The 22,958-nt window shown below is 41.8% G+C and overlaps 1 protein-coding gene and 1 long non-coding RNA gene across 5 annotated transcripts in view; one reads left to right on the forward strand and one right to left on the reverse strand.

Moving 5' to 3' along the window:
• Window positions 1-4,245, reverse strand: LOC149305241 (uncharacterized). Its single transcript, XR_016271785.1, has 3 exons — window positions 3,469-4,245; window positions 838-1,021; window positions 1-123 (listed from the first exon to the last, which is right to left on the reverse strand). It is a non-coding gene; the product is annotated as an uncharacterized LOC149305241 (long non-coding RNA).
• Window positions 4,122-22,958, forward strand: part of LOC149305242 (peptidyl-prolyl cis-trans isomerase FKBP1B) — a 26,795-nt gene continuing 7,958 nt past the window's right edge. The window contains exons 1-3 of one of the 4 annotated variants that reach the window (XM_089477925.1): window positions 4,122-4,191; window positions 10,449-10,496; window positions 21,965-22,137. In XM_089477925.1, the coding sequence (XP_089334051.1) occupies window positions 4,155-4,191; window positions 10,449-10,496; window positions 21,965-22,137 (258 nt within the window). In that variant the 5' untranslated portion in view covers window positions 4,122-4,154. Of the gene's footprint in view, window positions 4,192-5,748; window positions 5,839-10,448; window positions 10,497-21,964; window positions 22,138-22,958 lie in introns of those variants that run through there. The other 3 variants (XM_089477926.1, XM_089477928.1, XM_089477927.1) reach the window with 3 other exon arrangements.

Raw genomic sequence — 22,958 nt, forward strand, 5'->3', positions numbered from 1 at the left:
TTGTAATTATGTTTATGAATGCAGCCTTAGTTTGTATAGTAAAATCAGCTACTCAGTTTCCTCTTACATTGCTTTCCATAGTTGGACCTTGACCTGCATCGGTTTACACAGACATCGAGTCTTCTGAAATACAAAAATGGACAAACAGTTTTTGACAAGTTGGACACAGAGTACCAAGCAAATCAAACGCATTCAAGCTTAAAATCAAATAAACATTTTGTTCAAGCTTCCACACATACACACTAATTGTGTGGGCGCAGAATGTGGGATCAAAACAGGATCACTGTGTAGAAGGTCATGCTTCTACAGTATTGCAGCAATGTAATACTTTAAAGATTTCTCATGTCCACATTCTTTTCTAACACTTTTATCCTTGGGCCGGTGGTGTGTCATAGACTAGACATGCTGGGAGAAATCCAACCCAAACAGAAAGAACTACTAGCTTCTTCTCTTGCGAAAACAGGACTGTACAACAAATAAACAAATAGTCTTGGTACACCAATTACTCCAGGATTCTAAGGGTATTCAAATGCTTTCCCTGCCAATATCAAGTGTAGCATTTCAGATTGTATTGAGGAGTCATTAGTATGAAAGCAGAGGTGGTCTATGGTCTGAGCATGGGGCCATGACCAAAGTGATAGAGTGAGTTCCCTGAAACCACAGAATACTAATATCTGAAAGTGCTCCCAAATCAGTCTGTCCTGTAGGAAACTATAAACTTTCTGTATTCCTATTCTATATTATGGGGTTGTGGGGGACCTGGTTAGCAGTTGCGTACCCAGATGTAATTCTTTCTTTAAACATTGCATCTTGAGATCTACTGTATTCTGTGATTACCCCAGTCTAGCTCTGGTTGAGGTTGTTGTGACTACAGCTCCCATCAGCCCTGTCTTTTGTTGTTGCTGCTGTTATTCACACTGTGGAACCACATCGATTCACATTGATGCTCATCTCTGCAAGTCTGGTTGTCCTATTCGCATTGGTTATTCACACAGCTGATCATGCGAATCTTTCAGGAAAGCTAAAAACAAAACAAAACCCAAGATTGATTATCCCATTTTGTATGTGTGTGTGGTGGTTTGTCTTTTTCCCCCATCCCCGCATCAGATACATTCAAAATTCATGTGAACAACACAGATTCAACCCACATTCTACCTGGATTATTTACGCCATCTGAATAACCCCCGAGATGTTGTGAACCTGACAGGTTTTGAAATTCTTTGAAGAGGAAGTGTTAGAGGAACCATTTGAGGGTGGGAAGATGCCTCCACATGTAGCTTTTCCCATCACACGGCCTCATTCATGAAAGGTCCAGATGTCATCATCTTCAATAAGCAGCTTTCCTTTGTGGGTTCTTTGGGATCATTGCCACTTTTATATTTAGCAATCTTGGGCTAATTAGTTACTGACACTTTGAGAATCATAAATATCTTAAACAGAAGGAGGGACTATTGGATTACATTTTTTAAAATCAGCCTTTAGCCAAATTGCTCCAGGCTTGGGCCCCCATGGCCAAAGTGGTGTCAAACTGCATTATTTCTGCAGTGCAGATGCACCCTTGGAAGGCCCCTTGGCTAGCCACTATGGGCTGCTCGTCGAAATCAAGGCAAGGGAATGGATGGCAGGTAGGCTGACCATATGTATAGTTTTAAATGGGACAATACCGTTTCCCCCCTCATATTTCCAGACCATCCCGTCATTTTCATATAAGTGTCAATTTTGTCCCGTTTCCAAGAAAAATGCCGTGTTACGTTGCAAAAATGGTTTGAAGATCTTTGTTGGGAATGGTGGTTGTCAAAAAACAAACAAACCCAAATAAAACCAAAAACAAATTGTGTCATGGAGCATGAGAAGTTTTATGATAAGGGGTTGAAAGACCAAACTTTGCTGCATAAGATGACTTCACTGGAGAAATATTCATGGCACACTTGTGGTGAAATACAGTCCCTCGAGTCAAATGTTTGTATGAGTTCTGTCACTGAAGAATAATTGTCAGCTCAGTACGTTTGTGTAATAAAACTTTTGTTATCGTCTTACTTTTTCATGAGTATGGGATATTACATAACCCTGTCTTGTTTTTGCCATCCCAATGTCCTCATTTTGTCTCACAGAGATATAGTCGGCCTAATTAGGCCCCATTATGATCATAGCCAGCTGCAGCTTTTTCGGAGGCTGCTGGGAGCAGGACTGCTGCAAGATTTCCCCAGGCTGCATCCATACTGCAGAAATAACCCAGTTTGATACTGCTGTAACTGCCATGGCTCGATGCTACAGAATCATGGGCTTTGTAGTTTAGCGTTGCACCAGATCTCTCTGAGTCCACACTGTAGAAATAAAGCCGTTTCATACCGCTGTAACTGCCATGCCTCAATGCTAGAGAATCATGGGATTTGTTCGTGGTGTCACTAGAGCTCTACTGACAGGGATGGCTAAATCCCTCCCAAAACTACAAATCCCAGGATTCCCTAGCATTCAGCCATGGCAGTTCAAAGCAGGGATGGATTAAAACAAATGCCAATACAGTGGACTCTTGTTATCCGCTGGGGTTTGGTTCCAGGAGCTCTCTGTGGATAACAAAATCTGTGGATGCTCAAGTTGCATTCAGTCCAATGGCAGAACAAAATGGTGTCTCTTATATAAAATGAAAAATCAAGGTTTGCTATTTGGATTTTATGCTTTTCCTGAATATTTTCAAGCCATGGATGCTTGAAGCCATGGATAAAAAACAACAACTGTGGATAAGGAGGGCAGACTGTACTTGCCCATAGGGAAACTATAGTTGCTCATAGGGAAACATAGCAGAACACTCACCCATAGGGAATCACTGGAGAATACTTGCCCATAGGGAAACATAGGACAGTAGTTGCCCATTGGGAATTACAGGAGAATACTTTCCCATAGGTAAATATAGGTTAATACTTGCTCATAGGGAAACATAGCAGAACACTCGCCCATAGGGAATCATTGGAGAATACTTGCCCATAGGGAAACATAGGACAATAGTTGCCCATTGGGAATTACAGGAGAATACTTTCCCATAGGTAAATATAGGTTAATACTTGCTCATAGGGAAACATAGCAGAACACTCGCCCATAGGGAATCATTGGAGAATACTTGTCGACAGGGAAACATTGGGAATTCCTTGCCCATAGAGAAATCTAGGAGAATACTTGCCCATTGGGAATCATTGGAGAATACTTGCCCATAGGGGAACATTGGAGAATAGTTGCCTATAAAGATAAAGGGGGGAATACTTGCCCATAGGGAAACCTAGGAGACTACATGCCCATGGGGATACATGGGGGTACATTTGACATAGGGAAACATTGGATGATACTTGGCCTTAGGGAAACATAGGATAAAATCTGCCCATAGGGAAACCTAGGAGAATACATGCCCAAAGGGAATCATTGGGAATTCCTTGCCCATAGGGAAATTTCCATAGGGAAACAGTAGAGAATACTTACCTATGGAGATAAATGGGGGAATACATGCCCCTAGGAATCATTGGAGAACCCTTGCCCACAAGGAAACATTTGGGAATTCCTTGCCCATAGGGAATCATTGGAGAATAGTGGCCTCTAAAGATCAATGGGGGAAAGCTAGGAGAATAGAAGCCCATGGGGATTCATTGGGGGGGGGACATCTGGCCCTAGGGAAACCTTGGGGGGAACTTGTTCCTAGGGAAGCCTAGGAGGATCCTTGCCCACCCACAGGGCTCCATAGCTTCATAGCTATTGTGTGTCGCCTCTGTTTCTCTAGGGGCAACTATTCTCCAGTGATGCCCTATGGGCAAGTCCTGTCCTTTCTGGGGCCAACCTGGATGGCTGTGTCTTTCTGCAGTGCTTCTTCTTAATCTTCCCTCCCTGCTGGAGAGAGGGAGGGAGGGAGGGCGGGGGTTCCTGCTCCCTCCCGGTCTCTCTTTCTGCCCCAAGGAGGGAGGGAGGGAGGGGTGGGCGCCAGGGCAGGCAGCCCCCTCCCCACTCCCCCTGCCATTGGCCCCGGCGCCTGACGGACAGCTCCCAGGCAGAGAGAGAGAGAGAGAGAGAGAGAGAGAGATCCGGGCTGAGGGCCGGGAGAGAACAGCCACCCCAGCCCCAGCCCCAGCCCCAAGGCTGCTAAGGCTGCTAAGGCTGCTGCCACCGCCGCCGCCATGGGAGTGGAAGTGGAGACCATCACGCCGGGAGACGGTGAGAGTGGGAGCCCAGCCCCTGCCTTCCCTTCCCCTTCCTTCCTTCCTTCCTTCCTTCCTTCCCTTCCTCCTTCCCTTCTCTTTCTTTCTCTTTCTCTTTCCTTTCCTTGTTTCCTCCCTCCCTCCCTCCCTCCCTCCCACCTTTCCTTCCTTTTCTTCTTTCCTCCCTCCTTCCTTCCCTCCCTTTCTTTCCTTTCCCTTCCTTCCTTCTTTCCCTTCCCTTCCCTCCTGCCTGCATGCCTTCTTTCCTTCTCCTTCCTTCCTTCCCTTTTTTCCTTCCTTCCTTCCTTCCTTCCCTCCCTTCCCTTCCCTCCTGCCTGTCTTCTTTCCTCCTTCCTTCCTTCCTTCCCTTTTTTCCTTCCTTCCTTCTTTCCTTCTCCTTCCTTCCTTCTTTCATTCCTTCCTCCTTTCTCCTTCCTTCCCTTCCCTTCCCTCCTGCCTGCCTCCTTCCCTCCTTCCTTCCTTCCTTCCCTTTTTTCCTTCTCCTTCCTTCCTTCTTTCCTTCCTTCTTTCTTTCTCCTTCCTTCCTTCCCTTCCCTTCCCTTCCCTCCTGCCTGCCTTCTTCCCTCCCCTCCCTCCCTCCCTCCCTCCCTTCCTTCCTGACCCCTTGGATGTGGCTCCACAGGCCCCCCCCAGGGTCTGGGGGTGGGGGGAGACCCTTGAAGCAGCGTGGACCTGACCCCCCTCCTCCTCCATCCCAGCCTCCTCTCCAGCAGGGATTCCCAAATGTCCTCCATTTGGAGCAGGACTCAGAAGCATGGGTTTATATATTAGAGGAGTGTTTTGAGATTTGGGGTTTTTTTTCCCTGCAGGAGAGAATTCCCAAATGTCCTCCATTTGGAGCCTGAATCAGAAGCATGGATTTGTATTTTATAGAACTGCTTTAGGCTTTTACTTTCTATCCTGGAGGGAATTCCAAAAAGTCCCCCATTTGGAGCATGTCTCAGAAGCATAGATTTATATTTTATAGGGGTGTCTTGAGCTTTTCTTCTGCCATGCCCTATATTTTCCTTCAATGCCTGCCAAGGATGGGGAGAGAAGAGGGTGACCAGGCAGCCTCCTTTTCTCCCTCAGAACCTGTCCTCCATTTCAGCCCTCTCTCCAGGAGGAAATTCCAAAATGTCCTCCATTTGGAGCAGGACTCAGAATTTACATTTATAGGAATGTTTTGAGCTTTTATTTTCTGCCCAGAAGGGATTCCAAACTGTCCTCCATTTGGAGTAGGATTCAGAAGCAAGAATTTACATTTATAGAATGTTTTGAAATTTTATTTGGTCATGTCCTCCATTTTTCTTGACTGTCCTACATGCCAAAGAGGAGGGAACAGGGCGACCAGAGGTCCTCCCCCCCCTCAGAACCTGTCCTCCATTTCAGCCTTCTCTTCAGGTGGGATTCCAAAATGTCCTCCATTTGGAGCACAACTGAGAAGCATGGGTTTATTTTTTATATGAGTGACCTTTTTTTATATTGTATATTGTGACCATTTTATTCTGTCATGTCCTCCATCTTTCTTGAGCGCCCTCCATTTTGCGGTGCCTTGCTCTCCTTTGCAGTGAAAACATCAGGTCACCCCGAATGTACTGGCAGCAAGGTGGCAAGATCTCCTCACCACAAAGGAGGACAAAGGAGGACATTTGAGAGACAGGTAGGACATGGCCAAAGAAGAGCTTAAAAATACGCATATAAATATAAACCCATGCTTCTTCGTTGTGCTCGGAATGGAGGACATTGAAAGGTTTGCCATTGCTGTCCATGGAGGCTGAGAGAGTGTGACTCACTCAAGGTCACCTTGGGGGTTTCATGGCCAAGTTGGGAAGCAAACCCTTGTCTCGAGTCACAGTCCAACGCTCAAATCACAACACCACACTGGCTCCGTGATTGGGTTAGTGATTCTGAAGAAACAAAACTCCAGAATCCGCCCCACTGTATGCCTAGTGATAAATATGAAGGCTAAACCACCATGAGAATTACTTAATATGTGTGTGTGTGTGTGTGTGTGTGTATATATATATATATATATATATCACTATATTGTGTAAATATATGTAAATGTTGCATATAATTGCACAATATACCATATATACTCGATTATAAGTTGACTTCATGTATAAGTCGAGGGTAAGTTTTGGCACCAAAATTATGGATTTTGCTATGACCTATGGATAAGTCGAAGATAAAACTTAGGGGCATATAGCAAAGGATCTAAAGGATGGAGCAAAACAAAACAGTGTCAAAGGACTTACAAAATTCCAACAGACATAACTCTTTGTGCTTACTCTTAAGGTTGGATGGATGAGAGAGTAGAGGGGGTCAGTGCTTCCAGAATAGAGTAAACTCTTGCTTTTCACCAGGAGATGGTTCCTTCTTTTAAGTAAGAGTTAGGATACAGTACTTTCTAGACTTATTCATGAGTATATATAGTAGTGTTTTATATGTGTGTGTTTGTGTGTTGTTGTTGTGTGCACTCAAGTTGTTTCTGACTTATGGCAACCCTAAGGTGAACTTATCATGGGGTTTCCTTGATAAGATTTGCTCAGAGGAGGTTTTCCCTTGCCTTCCCCTGAGGCTGAGAGCATGTGACTCACCCAAGGTCTTCCAGTGGGTTTCATGGTCGAGGTGGGAATCGAACCTTGGTCTCCAGAGTAATAGTCCAACACTCAAACCACTATGCCATGCTGGTTCTCATTATTACATATATGTTGAGTTAATTCTCACTGTGCTTTAGCCCTCATATTCATCATGGGTTAGTGACTCCTCAGATATTTGGAGGATCAACTAAAGATAAAATTTTAGGATGTTCATATTTTAATGAATAACAATGGAACTGTACCAAAGCAGCAGGTGGGAGCAGGAATGGAGGGAAAACCCCTTTGCTGTCAGGTCAGAGGAAAACTTGAAAATCTCTTCCTGGTGTAGGAAATGTGTGCATATGAGGGGCTGCAATCTGTCCAAAGTAACCAACCTAAATGAAGGAAAAAACCCTGGAGGGATCAAGAGGCTGCAGTCTTCTGCTTCTTTAGCAGCAGCAGCATCGGCAGCCCCGAGCCATTAGGGATATTTAAATGGCATTTGCTGACAGCTGCATAAATCCAAGTGGGGTGAAGTAATTTAGTAACAAGAGCAAATTATAGTACACTCTGCACCTCCCTGCTTCCAATGTGATTGGCACCATTCTGCAGACAGAGCCGGCTCACTTCTGCTGAAGCTGCCAATGTTGCAACTGCTGCACTGTCAAAGCAGTGGGGCATTTTTTGGGGGGAAACACTAGGGGAGGAGATGATGATGATGATGATGATGATGATGATGATGATGAAGAATGACTTGCGGGAACAGGACAAAGTCCTGTGGTGTATGTGAACCTCCATGGTGGTGCATAGTGGCTGGTTGTTTCAATTCTTGTCATAAAGGAGACACTTCATTCATAAGTGGTGGGCACTTTATTGATGCGGATCAAATTCTTCTCATGTATGCATCTTAGTTTTAGAGTATCTTGGTGAATTCCAAACTGGTAAATGCCATGTGCTGATTTAACCCAGTTCCTGGCACAAAGGAAAGATCCTGTGAAACAACAAATACTTTGCTCCTTCTCAAATAGTCATAATATGTTCTCTCACCGGTCTTTGGCTTGAATTCACAGTCTGTGATTTTTTAAATACATTTAGCAGTGTGTAGACTAGCAGGAGAAAAGGGCTATCACTAACTAGTAGTCTTGATAGCTGTATGTGATCAGTTCAGAGGTAGCATACCTGTAAATAACAGTTGGGGGATAACAATGGGGGAGCTTTATTGCATTTGCACTCTATGCTTCCAGAAGGTATCTATTTGGGAAACAGGATGCTGGATTAAGCTGTCCATGGGTCAGATCGAGGGAGATTTTTCTTCTGTACTTTCTGATAACCAAGCAGCATTCAGTTTTCTCAGTGAAAAAAGGTACAGTGGGCCCTTGGCATCCCCTGGGGTTTGTTTCCAGGATCTCTGTAGATACCAAAATCTGTGGATGCTCAAATCCCGTTATATAAAATGACATTGTGAAATATTTTTGGAATATTTTCAAGCTGTAGATAGTTAAACCCATGAATAAAAAAATCCATGGACAAGGAGGGCTTACTGTATGTGCATTTTTGTGCTACCTGCCCACCAAGAATGAGTGTTTTATGTAATTATTTATTTATGACTATTTTAAGTCATTTACATCTAATGGTTTCCAAGTAGTATACAACAATAATAAAATGTACAATATTAAAAATACATAAAATCAGTGTAAAGTATCTACATTACCCATAAGGGTAATATGCGTGATAGGCTGAACTATGATGGGCAAGCTTGCAAAAATAATTATGTCTTCAACATGCACCTAAAATTGAGTCCCATTAGCATTGTCTGAGTATGTCTACTGTGAGAGGGAAGAGTATTCCACCATGCTAAAAGCCCAAATGAAGGGGCTCCTGAGCCTGGGGCACCATAAGAAGAGCCTCTCCAGATGTCCTCAGGGACTGTCTGTAGTATACTACCCCTCAGCCAAAGATGTTGTCTTCCACCACTTGAAAAGAGGTGCTTTCTATCTCCCTATGCTTGATTACCATATATACTTGACTATAGGTTGAAAAAAATTATGCCCAAAATTGACTCTAAAATCCTGGGTCGACTTATATATGAATCAGTACAGTACTGCTGTTCAAGAAAGTCCTGAAAGAAACACTGCCTCAGCAGTAATTTCAGAAAGAAGTGTGTGTGTGTGTGTGTGAGAGAGAGAGAGAGAAAGATTCCCTTCTCAATCTGATGTTAAAACCTTCTCTTGCCATCTTCCTCCTCTGGATCTCTCTCTGCCTACCGAACACCCCATTAAACTCCACTTCCTACACCTTCCCAATCCAATGCTAAAACATCTCCCCACCAAATACCCCACTTCCCTCCAGTTCCTTCCCTTCTCAATCCAATGTTAAAACCTTTTTCTCCATCACCAGGGAAGTGATGATAGGTGGTTGGGAGAGGATCAGAGAAGGAGGGAGGGAAGTGGTGTTTTCCCCTTTTGTTACATGGCCCTAAATTTTACTCTCAACTTATCCATGGATCATATCAAAATCCATGATTTTGGCCCTAAAACTTTCCCTCGACTTATACACGAGGTCGACTTCTATGTGAGTATAGTACATACAGTCACGAACAAAAACTGTTATTCCAGTGGTGAAATCGAAAAGGAGAGTTCAACTTGTCTGAGTTCAACTTTCAATTACCATTAATGACACTGGAAACTTGTGGACTTTGTTTGTGTATAGGTTCAGTTGTGGTTCTTGTTGCTTTGAGTTTCATTAGTTGTGCTTCTCTTTTTAGCCCCCCCTCTGCCCCCCGGTAGATTATTCTTCATAACGGTGTTTTTCAGCCTGTGTTATGGCGAACTCTGGGATTACTTTGGAAGTTTATTAGGAGTCCCCTGATTAGAAGATCAAGCATTCTGGACAAGCTTTCTGAATAACAGCTTGTCTAGCCTTACCAATCTTCCTTTGCAAAATGTAATTACAGATACGGTTGGCTGTGTTCCAGGGCACACTTTTACGCACCCCTATGGTATCCAGTGCAACGAGAGTGACTCCTGGAATGTGCCCCAGCAGAGTCAGCAGAAGATGGGCACGCGGATAGGTTTCCAGACAGACACAGAAAGTCTCCCTGGAGGGGAAGGAGCTTGAAAATTACAGTTTGCATTCAGCCCCTCTTAGGAAACTAAGACCAACAGTGTTATGTGAAATCGAAGGCTTTCATGGCTGGCATCCATAGTTTTTTGTGCATTTTTTGGGCTATGTGGCCATGTTCTAGAGGAGTTTATTCCTGACATTTCTCCAGCATCTGTGACTGGCATCTTCAGAGAAGGTTGGCATAGAAGAGAGCTGGATATATACAGTGGTATTTTAAATGATGGCCTTTGAAAAATTATACTTGATTTCCTTGTTTTCTCTGAGCAGCGTCCAGACCACTCTGTAGATGGGTAACACTAACACTGCTAGAAACAATAGTTGTAGGAGATGCAGCCCTCCTCCACACTGCAGCACCTTTGACCTTTTATGCCATATTTTTCCAGCCTCAGACAGTTTGTTTTTAACAAAGAAATCCAGAACTATTCACCTGTTATTTTATCATTTTCTTGTGCAATTGGCCATGAGCTTGTAGCTCCTGCATTTTGTCCCTCTAGTGGGGGAAATGTCATTTCTAAGTAGATGTTTAATATATTTGAAAAAGTATGTGCTTTTTATATTTTTACAGGAAGGACATTCCCAAAGAAAGGCCAGACATGTGTAGTCCATTACACAGGTAAGATCCATTACAAATGGCCCGGTCTATGCTTTCTGCAGCATGTTGGTTTACATTTTCAAGTCAAACAGCAGATGTTTATTCACACTGGTTGGCAGTCTCCCAGATCTCAGAATTATTCATATTTGAGTAAGCAGGAATGCTGTTTATTGATGTGAATTTAGGTAATTGTTTTTTGTTTTGTTTTGTTTGTTAATGTGCTCTTAGGTGTGAACTCTGCTGGCTCTCCCAACCTATCACCATTACCATCTCCTTCCATAAGAAAGATATTGAATAGAGGATGGATTGTACAGTATGCAGGTTGCATTCTGTCATCCGCAGCTTTTTAAACTGCAGATATATAGATATATATAGATATATATAGATATATATAGATATATATAAAACCCAGGTGTTTTTGTTGCTTAGATTGAGTACAAATGGCTCATGCTACTGAAGATGCTGCCAAAAGAACCCTGAATGTCTTCCATTAATAATGAATTCCATGATGAATCGTTCTCCTGGTCTGATCATGCTGTACTGAGTTTTGTCTGTGCAGAAAGCATACTATCTCAGTAAACGTGTTAAACTACGGATTTAATAACATTTCAAAGTCTCCTAGTTGTTTGATGGGTGACCTCTGTAACAAGGTAGTGAAAACTACAGCAGGAAGTAACATTAATGAAAATTATACCACCATAGACTATAATAATAATAATAATAATAATAATAATAATAATAATAATAAAACTTTATTTTTAGCCCGCCTTTCCAGAGATCAAGGCGGGTTACAGCATATAGACCATATAATCCAAATTACAATAAAAGCATCAAGCAATAAAACATCAATTAAAACATACTACAGTACAATAACTTTCCAAACTAGCACAATAGTGCAACAGTGAGGGGAAAGAAGGAGTTACTTCGGGGGTATTAGGGGTATGCCTGCTGGAAGAGGTATGTTATAAGCCCCTTTTTAAATTGGTCCAGGGAGGTACCTTAGCTGCAAGAGATTTGGTTTTTTTCCCCATGGTTTTTTCTTTCTTTTATGAAATATTATTTTGAGACATCTTTTAACTCCCAAGAGGGGTTTGTGGGAGGGAGATAACAGCAGAGCTTCCCTGAGGTTTTTCCATTTACTAAGTTATCAGTCTCTTTAAACTGTCATGTCTTGAAAGTTGGAAGACTTCCTACTTCTTTGAGAATTTTAGTGGCAGCTAATCACTTCTGAATATACATTAGCCTGTTTTCTATTTGCCTGCTCAGTGAGAAACATGATCCTCTGAGACCCCATAGAAGCAATTTGTTGGCTTCACAGTCTCTGGTAGAGTCAGTCAAATTTCCCATTTTGCTTATTAAGCATGCACTAGTACTTTGTGGGAATTTATTAATGGAGATTTAAGTCAGAAATAGATAATGAGATGAAAAAAATAATCTCTACTTGCTGGTCTTGCTATTCAGGGAAATATTTTCTGATGATGATTTCTTTCCCCCCATATTACGTCCATCTTTCTGGCTGCTATGAAAGGTTGTTGTTGTTATTGTTGCTGCTGCTGCTGCTGCTGTTATGTGCCTTCAAATCATTTCTGACTTGTGGCAACCCTAAGGCGACCCTGTCGGAGTTTTCTTGGTAAGATTTGTCCAGAGGGAGGTTGTGCTTTCCTTCCTCTGAGGCTGAGGGAGAGTGATTTGCCCAAGGACACCCAATGGGTTTCCATGGCTGAGCAGGGATTTGAGCCCTAGTTTCCAGAGTCATAGTACAATGCTCAACTCACGCGTAAAACATATAAGTTTGCTGTCCTTATTGAAAATGTAAAGGACCAGTAATTTTATTGCAAGGGTGTGGAACCTTTGGCCCCTGAGATGTTTTGGCCTATAACTCCCGTCAGCATGCCTAGCAATATGAGGATATGGTAGTTCAAAACATCTGGAAGGTAATGATTTCTTAGGCAGATATGGATCATTGGTCACTTTCAATTTTGGGTTTTGTGGGTGGGGTTTTTGTTTTGTTTTGTTTTGCATTTTGAACCCTTGTAGCTCCAAGGGTCTCCCAAGGAAAGAGAACTGACCCCTAGACCTCCTGTTAGCTGCCTATGCCTTGTCTAACACTATGGAAACCTCACATTTAAACTTGGTTGGATTTGTACAAAACTCATTCAAATTTTAGTGAGTTGGGTAACGAAAATGTATTTCCCAGAATTATTTAGGCAACATGGAAAATACATGTAAATCTACTTAATCTTTTTTTTTTAAACCCACCATCTTTAGCACATTATTAAGGCTCCACTATTTGAACCAGACTCCAGGAAAGTAATTTCTTTGGTCTGGATTAGGACTGTTTCCAGGTGCTTCTAGTTCTACAGAAGAAAAGGCATTGTGCAGCTGTTTTGCCTTTCTCTCTATAATGAATTTTCTATGACAATTTTTTAAAAAGAGAAAGAAGAGGTGAGATAAGACAGGAGATTTGCAAGACAAACTTATGCATGATTTCTGTGAATTAGGCATGATGGTTGGAAGAATGCCACCTCATCCGAAAGAATCCTAGATCTCTTTGACTTTTCTGAAAGGCAAAGGATTTCTGTCTTTCTGTAGGTTATATACCTTTTGCCTCTTTGACTGTGTCTGGGTGATTAACCATGGTCTTTTTTTAGATAAGGAGGCCTTGTTAGATACTGTAGATGAACAAGAGAGTGCAGAGGAGTCGGTTCCAATGCTGCCATAAGGAGGAACATATTTGGAAGGATATCCTTACAGAGAAGATGCTCAAGGTAGCTGTACTAGCAAACAGATAACTTCAATTGACAGGATTTTACTCACATTTCTGGCATGAAATATGAACCATAGTGAGGGACAACCAAGTACTAACTTGGATTTTGAATTTTGTTGCATTTTCCTACAGAGAAGGCTGCTGCCTCTCTTTTTTTTGGGCAGAGGCCTTACAGCTCTAAGAACAGCAGAAGGCAGCGATTTAGCAATAGCATTTTGTTTATTGAGCATGCCCTTACAAAAGAAAATGGAATTTGTGGGACTGATTCATAATTTTGCAATGAGAAAGGCAGAAAAATAAAGTTTTAGAAGTGAATTGGTTTAGTGTTTCCAGCCCTATTGGTCCATTAGAATGATAATAAAATGACTAGATATCTTTCTTAAGCTGCAAAATAGTTAGCTAATTTGTTATGGAGTAATAGGTTGGGTGTTACAGTAATTTCAGAATTAAAAAACAAACATGAAAAACAAACTCTTTTCATGGGTCGTGAGATTGTAAATTTGGAAAACAGGATTCCAGTGTCCATGTGGGAAAGGGACTCGTGTTACCAGTTTGTCCCAGTCTCTCCCAATCCCCAGTGCTTGGAGTCTGTAACCTGTGATGACTTGGAAGTCCTGCCATGCACACCCTCTTCTATTTTCCATGGGGAACTAGTCTTATTGGGGCTTAATATTTCACAAGAGGAGTTTTATCATCCACAGGGCCGAACATATAAAATGTCAGTACAACTTATCTTGTTCTGTGTATTCTTGGAATTATTCCTTCTGCTAGGAAATCATTAGAACATCTTTTTTAAAAAATGTTTTTAAATGAGCCAGAGTGTTTCTCAGAATATCTAGGTTTGGAAAGCCGTATATTGCATTTTTTTAAAAGCTCAAAGTGGTATTCTTTGTGAACCTTTGGGGATTTCCTTGAATTTCATACTGTTCTCTGCTGTTGTGATTTTGTTACATTATGCTTAGCCTGAGTTGATGTGTGGTTTTTTTATTGCTATGCTTTAGAGTACTTTCTTCCATTAAGAAAGATGGCAGAATATATTTGGGGACTGGATAGGACTCAATATTAGTTGCTACTCTATTCCTCCCTCCATATCTCATAACAGAAATGTGAGCAAAATCCTGCTTCTTATATGAGGAGTTATCTGCTTGTATTATATCTGAATGCTGAAGGAATGCATGTGATCTTAGACACTCATGAAACATGTTTATGTAACACAATTGCCACTAAAAGCCAATATTGTCAATTAAAATGGAAATCTGTTCTACAATCAGTGGCAGGCTTGCCTAGGTGCCCAGTGCTTTAATGGGACCTAGTGGATATTCAATAATCTAGGAGGTGCTCAGATATTTTCAGCACCATATTAACAGTGTTCTGCATTCTTGCAGGATCTGTCAAAACGAAGCTATGTAGGGTAGAGTGTGGGGCCGAAGAAGTGGATAACCCATCTCTTTCACCACTCAGGGATGGGGGAAGAAGGGGATCAGCCTTTTTTCTCCTCTGAGTTTTTGAAAGATCACTTTAGCCCTGTTGATTTGCCTCTCACATTGTTCAACAAGGCATCACTTATTACCTACCAAGTGTATGGGCACATTAGCCTGATCCTTCCCATTTGTGTACATAAAAGCGGTTCTTCTTTGGAGCATGTGTAGTTGGAGAAGAACCAGCAACTTTGCATTTGTGAGGGTAGCATGGGCTTCCCATTGCAGGTAAAAAATTGACATGTGGTGGTATGTGCTTGCACTAAAAATAAAATTACAGGTATACCTGTTAACAAAGTAAAGGTATTCCTGGGCATTACTTCTTTAATAGAAAATTTAGTATCAGGGGCCGAAATAACATAAATAACATGGAAATAAAAGGGATATATTCCTACATTACAAAAGAAAGGCCAGGAAAGCAGTTCAGGTTTCAGCAATGTTATCCAAAACCAACTATGTACATGTAAAATGAACCAACCAGGTCAGGTAATGTTTTTTTAAAAAATCTTCTAGAGACCACTTGGAAGCTTTTTCCAAAATGCGTCCAGGGATTATTTCCCCCCTTTTTAGCAGCCTCCACTTTTCTTATGATTTCCATTTTGGTGTCAGATCTATATTGGGGACAGCCAGTGAGACAAGCTTATCTAATTTATCATTTCTTTCTGATTTGCTCTTCACACATGGTCAGTATTCTGGAGGCAGTGGCTGTTTACCTTGCCTGTTGTGGGAAGACACTTTCAGATACACTAGGATCAAACAGAGAATACTGTATAATCCCAGTCTTGCCAACTTCAAACTTTATTGCTTTTTTTTTTTTACTGCAGACACTACTGCAAACATATACTGAAAGCCTCTCTTTCTACACCCTTGCTTTATCCTTCTCTCAGTACCAATGCTGCTAAAAATCTTCTAACTAGGCAGAGGAAGAGGAAGCAAAGAGGGACTCAGGTGATATAAAAAAGACACTGCTTTATCAGAGGCTTTGTTAACTAAGGTGTGCCTGTATTTAAGTCAGAGAGAGAGAATGAAATTAATAATTTGTCGGTAAGGGACATTGCTTGCTCGACAACTAACTTTTGCACCTTCTTGCTTTTTTCAGAGCAGGGCATTACTGAGTTTTCTGGACTGTCTTCTTATGAAAGACCAGTTCAGAGAAAGCTCAGGATTTCATTGATATTTTGAAGGGGGTAGAGTGGGAGATTCTGAAAGGACTATCTGTGTGTGTTTGTGTGCGTGTCTTGGTCCCCACCCCCAGCTCCGACCTCACCCTTGCTGTGGAAATGCTTGTGTTCTTACAGTATGTACAGTATGAGTGTGCTGCTATTAATATATTCCTTGTAGGAAGAGAGACTGGGCTGAACAGCATGTGTGAAAAGAGATCTTGTGCTCACAGGAGGCTGAATTTTGAATTAAGTCATTTTCCCCTGTCTGTCAGTGTCCCCTTCCCACGGACCGTCTTCTCTGCAGGTTGAGCTAAGCCGATGCAGGTCACTAGGTTCTCTAATTGCAATTCCATGTTTATATTAAGCACTGGCCTGACTTCTCACTTTCTGGTCTCGACTCACTTTTGCTCTGTAAATATTGTTGCTGTTCATATCTATTGTCGGTACAGAGACACCAGCTGAAATTTCTCTTAAGCCGTTCATTGCACGGATGGCTCCCTGCCAGCAAAAGCTAGATACAGGCATGTCAGCCCTTTTTTTGCTGCTTGGGGGCCAATTATTACTTCATTAATAAGTGATGTTTTTCTTTAAGAAAATCAGGAATTTTCTGAGGACAGTTTTCAGCCAAATGGACTTGTGCCACTGTTAATGAGAAATGGTACATTTCTCTTTTCCTGTCACTCTGGCGCGACGGTGCCTTGGTTTCCATTCTTTTATTCCATCCCCCACTTTCCAAATCTTTCCTCTTTAGTTAATCCATACACAATGCAGATTTGTTTAATGTGTTATGGATTGTCATCAGCAGGTGTGCCAAGTTTCCCAGCATGAAGTGGCTTCCTTTAAATCCTTTAAAACATTTATCTGCCATATAATTGGCAGCTGGTGTTTCAGAGTTTTACAGTTACCCTCTTGAGCTTCCTGCAAAATTTGAAATGACAATTGACAAGCTGGACAAAACTGTGTATCATGGATGTGCCAGGAAGAATGGCAACAGTGATTCAGGTCCCTAATTGAAGAATTAACAGGAATGACGTGCATTCACAGATTCCCGTCAAGTCTGCCAGACATACAACTGCTTATGCTAGTACACTGAATGCAGCCAGAAATTATTGTTTCACTACCAACAATTCGGCATTTGCTGTCTTCTCACTATAAATATTTGTACACTTGTTTTGGGAAATCATTGACATTTGGGATTGGCTTTGTATTCTGGTTAACTTGAAGGGAGAAAAATGGGACATTGAACTTGGAGGTACTTCTGATAATATTGGTGAGGTTTAAAACCCTTAAATTAGGGGGTGGGGGATAGGTGAGCTTTGGTGTTTAGTGAAGAACTTGAACCTGGATTTCTAAATCCTAATCCAACACTAACCAGTACACTATACTGACTTTTGGCAGATAATGAAACATTCCCCTTTGTCAATCCAAAAGTAAGACATTCGCTCTGCTAGTGTCACTTGGTGTCTGTACAACAATCATATAGACATATCCTTAAAATGACACCTCTGCCTTTAAGGAATAAGATATGAATTTGTCATTGTGATGGAACTGCTATCCAGGTTGACCCTGCAGACTTTTGGGCTCCTATCTCGCAACTTGGCATTTTATCCTTAACAACAGGCCTCAAAGTGACAGCTATAATGGATAAGTGCTGGTTCAGTGTGGTAAAGTGTGACTGGTTCTCCCTGTTAATCATTAAATTAAAACAGTCATACAGTGAAGTATAAAATAAAAATGATAAGGGTTTTGGGAGGTAAGAGTGTGCAAAGAGCTGAGGAAGAACTGTTCTTTGTTTGAAACTGGGGTGTTAACATGTGCTGTGTGTGGAATCACATAACACTACATGCTTATTTTATTGTAAAATAAATCTTTAATGCTTTGCTGAGGGAGTGGAGAAAAGGATTTTGACATCAGTGATGACAGCCAATCAGCACTGTAAAGCAGCAGGACTAATATCCCAGGTTTTAGCCCTGGAGAGAATTATGTCTGTTGGTCAAAATGTTTCCATAGCATAGCTACTCAACTTTTATTAATCTTTTACCCACCCACAAATGACCAAGCTACCTCAGTATAGCATGGTTATTTGTAGGGGTAAAGGAAATTATAAACATGTGTCAGGTGTATATTTGGTATATGGATGGTAGTATGGATGGATACACGTCCAAAGTTTTAACAAAGCTAGGAAGTTAATTCAGCTAATCCATAACCTTTGAATTGGTTCAGAAATTGAAAAGATAGAAAAGAAAATAACAACACAGGCCCTGTGTCTCATTTGGCACTGTACTAGCCTCCTCCGCATATGGGAATCTCTTAGACTGATAAATAACTGACCAAGCAGCAGCTGCTCACAACCACAAAAATGAAAATAAAGATCACATGGAGGCAAACTGTCACAAAGGTTGCATGGCATATCTGAAGCACTCCAGAAGCAGGATTCAGTGATAAATGAATAATATTTTCTATATTTATATTGCATTTATTTGAGTTTTATTGCCTATATGTTCATGCCAAGCAATTGACAAATCTCACTCGGATGTTCACAAATGAAACAAGACACACACAAATATAATGAAATGTAATGAAACAACCACAAAATAAAAACAGTTTTTCATAATACTTTCCATATGTGATCTTAGTTGTACTTAGAGCAGCTTTGTTAATTTATTGCAGAAAGAGATTGGCAATGAGCTACGAGATGGTGGCTGGCTAAAGTCACTGAGCATGTTCAGTATGACAGAGTCACAGCTGAGGAACATCCAGGTGAATACAGCCCCCACTACTTGTGACCAGTGATCAAATGCTCTTACATGTGATCAGTGATCAAAAATAAGAGAGCACTTAAACATAAGTAAGGACTTTATCACATGGACAGAAAAGACAGGAGTATAGTGGGATGCTCCTGTCAGTGTTGCGCAATAGTGCAAAGATTTTCACATGACATTGCACGATATCACAATTATCCCACATTATCGTGTGAATAAATAGGAATTCTAATGCCACTTGTTATTCATGGATTTTCCCGTGTGAATTGTGTTAAATCCCGCTATACTCTTGTCTTTTTTGTCTGTGTGATAAAGTCCAATAATGAAATGCCACAAATAGATATCACTTGTGTATGGCCGGCAGCAGTGCTGCAACACTGAGTTTTACTCCTGTGGAGATAGGCATGGAATGAGCTGTGCTTTGTATGTTTGGTGGGAAAATGTCCAGATGGGTAAGAACTGAATAGAATTCTGTCTGCTTCATTTTGGCCAATGCTTCTTGTCCTGTGCACTGTTGTTATGTGGCCCCAAGATCCTTCCTGAATTTGAATTTGGCCCCTAGGCCAAAAAACATTCCTCACTCCATCATACAGTATAGACTTTACACATCTCTGAGGGAATCTTAGGCCTGAGATACACCAGCCAAAAGTGGCCAGCACCAAAACTAGGGTTCCAGAGCATGTGGCAACTGCACGCTCAAGAACCCTAGTCTATATGGTGGCAGCTCCAGAACCTTAGTCCTTATTGGCGGCGGCGGCATCCTGTCCACATGGGTGCTGCCATGATGACGCATAGCATGTGCATGTCGCTCTGTGTTGTGTGTGTCATGAGTGCGCCGATGGCACACTTGTGATGTACGCAACACACCACAAAAAGAACCCGGGAAAAAACGGGTTCTTTTTACTGTGGAGGGATGCCGCACAGTTTGGCGGCTGCGGCATCCTTCCACAGTTAAAGCAGGCAACTCCAGCCCACCATTTTGGGGCGGTCTGTACTGCCAGTTACTTTATTACAGAGTGACCACATGATGCTATAATATATTAGTATATAAGCCACACTTACTCTTGCTACTTCACTAATCTATATTCCTGTGTTCACCTTCTGGTAGAGCCTATACCATATACGGTATAGCCATATACGGTAACTAGTTCCTCAGATGGGATCATTACATGCAGCTGTTGGAGTGCTGAGTTGTCCATTAAGTATGAACAACAAACTTCATTGTCTGACAACATTTCTCGTAAAATAATTTTCACGGAGAACAAGCCAGGAAGATGTTAATCTATCTGGATATTAGTAATGTATATCTTCATTTATGTGGTTGAGAACATTAGCTATGCTTGCCATAGTCAAGCAGAAGCTTTGGGACAAGGGATGATCAATAAACATCATTAATAGATGTTAAATTTCCTGGACTTTGGAAGTCTCCCAGCAACCACATGGCCAGAAGTAGGAGGTACCAGCCTGCAAGAGATACCCCTCCATAACATCTGAACTAAAAACAAAAACGGCAAAATGCAGGCCTATAACTAACATCTTCAAACCCCCCCCCCCCCCCCAGTATGGTTTTTAACACTTTTGCTGATGACAAAGCCAGTAGAGCTTCAAAAGCTTGCAACATGTATATTGTGCATTTTGGTTGACCCAATAAAACTATCAAGATTTGGTGGATTGTTGATGCTATTGGATTAATTAATGTTAATGTAGCTTTGATTACAGAGTATAGCATCTAGACCCAATTGCCTCAAGCAAAGTGAGAAAGATCTGGATTTGGGAACGTTACTTTTTTGGACTACAGTTATTACAATCTCTTAGACCTCATATCTATTGGCCATGCTTACTGGAGGATTCACAGGAAAATCCATGAAATTTTCCAGGCACTGAGAAGGAGCATCCCACTACCCACTAAATCCCTGCTGTTAAACAAAGTGTAGGAGCTTTCAGTGACCAGACAAAGATGGCTTCTCTTTCTACTGTCTGCAACCATCCAGTGGCCAGAGAAAGATGGCCTCCCCGACATATTAGATGACAGTATATTAGACAGTATATTGTACACTTTTCATTATTAATTTGGTTTTTCTTTTCAATTAGTTTCTAGGATGTTTGGGGTGTTTTATTCTTGGCTGAAGGAGTTTGGCTTTTCTGTCAAAGAGCTCATCTACCAAATAATGCACTTTAGCATTTCATCATCATAATCTTGCAGTGGTCACCATAATAAAGTGTTCCAGCAGTATTTTTTTTTTAAAAAAATTACAGTGCATCATGCCTGGGTTTGGGTTCTGTAGCTGCAGAAAGGAGATCACTCTGGCCAGCAGCTTGGTGCTGCTGCTTGTTAAATGCCGAACAAGTCAGTCCTAACTTAGCAATGATATTCCAAGGGTTTTGCATACCACACTCATTTAGTTGTCTGAGGTGTGTCTCTGGACCTTCGCTGTTTTTACCCTAGAACAGGGGAGTTTGTGCTCCAAGAGGCTGCTTTAACCAGTACATGCAGACTTTTAGATAACATCATAAGATAAGGTTGTAAACAGGAGCTATCCAGACCAGCCTCAAAGGCCGGCCTGGGGGCAGAGTCGGGGCACAGCGTCTAGATGATGCATGCCTGACTCCACTCCCCCAGGGTGCTCTGACACTGTACACCACTCCATACAGCGCACAACATCATGATGCACCTCCGATGCTGCATCCGAATGACTTTTTCAGCTCCCTTTTGCGCCCTGTAGAGACCGGATCGGGGCTGTGACGTGAGGTTGCCACGGCCCCAATCTGGCTGAAGAAGGGGCAGCTGCATGCCACCCCTTCAGGGCTGTATGTACAGCCCCTTACTCATCAGACTAAAACTTCCAGAATCCCTGACCAGCATAGTCACTATCCATGTGGCCATGCTGGCTATGTCTTTCTGGAGTTTGTAGTCCAAAAGGGTAACTATTGTATGTGCTGATCATAAATATAGTTTAGATAATGTAGTAAAACCTTTAGTTCTTGGGTAGTCTGAAAGTGCAGTAAGTAAATAGAAAGACTGTTTTAAAAGTGGCATTTCATTCAGAGAATTTTAAGAAATTATAGTTTCAGTAGTTTTGCAAACTGAATTTAGTTGTTAGTCCCAATAGGGATACACTATAATAAAGGGGAAATTTGGCAAGGCAACATTTATGTAAGTTCCATTGATTCAGTGGTTCTAGTCTAGTTGGGATAAATAATTGCCTTTGGGTCTCTTGGTGTACACTTGGTTCTATCTATCTATCTATCTATCTATCTATCTATCTATCTATCTATCTATCTATTAGATACCTTAACAAATAATTGTGGCTGCGTTCAGAAATCATAGGTGACTGGAATACCAAAGTAAGAAACAACTATAGGACCATAGCTCTAATCTCTCATGCAAGCAAAATCATTCTCAAACAAGAAGGAGCAGCAGAGGGGCGACAGAGAGAAAAGAAAGGGAATGCATGCTGCCTTGGTGGACTCTGCATGCTACTGACTTCAAAGGTGAGGAGATCTCAATTTCAAAATCTCTTTAAATTGTTTGTATAGCAGCCTCTTGCTGGGTGGCTGCTGGTGACTCTCTGGAGGCTCTGTTCCTGACAGCATATGGAGCTCAGCAAGGGGCCTAGTTTGTGGTTACTCTCTTCAGGCTTCCCCTGCCTTTTGAAGCCAGATCATGCAGAGCTCAGCAAGTGGTTTGAGCTGTGCTTGCTCCCTTCGTTTTCTTGCAATCTCCCCTACGCCCTGCCCCTTCTCTCTCCTTTCCTCTTCCCTTGATTCAGAGACAGAACAGCTGATACTAGAGGAGCCTGCTTGAGTCTCTGCTTGCAATTGCTGTAGCCTCTTCAGTGCCCAGCCCTGACAGGGATGACAGCCAGTTTTATTCCTCGTCCTCCAGCCCTCAAATGATGTTCATTTCTTGTCTGGGGCTAGTCCTACTTATTTAGGCCCGCTACTTACCCTCTACCTATCCCTAAAAGGGATAACAGAATGAATGACATATGGCTTGAAGAGTCATATGAAGATGAACCCCAAATTCAACAAACAGAGGTGGAAGTTGCAATTAGAGAAATGGGAATAATAAATCACTAGGAACAGATGATATTCCAATTGAATTGCTTCAATCCACACTAACAGAATTAACACCAGTGCTAACCAGCATATGTCAACAAATATGGAAAATAAAGTGATGGCCAACAGATTGGAAATGATCAATATACATCCCCATCCATAGAAAAGGAGGTACAAAAGACTGCAGCAACTATAGGACCATACCTCTAATCTCTCATGCAAGCAAAATCATGCTCAAAATTCTGCAACATAGA

The sequence above is a fragment of the Sceloporus occidentalis genome, unplaced genomic scaffold, assembly GCF_023333645.1.
Source record: "Sceloporus occidentalis isolate IW3139 unplaced genomic scaffold, rSceOcc1.0.p SCAF_12, whole genome shotgun sequence".
NCBI classification, from domain to species: Eukaryota; Metazoa; Chordata; class Lepidosauria; order Squamata; family Phrynosomatidae; genus Sceloporus; species Sceloporus occidentalis.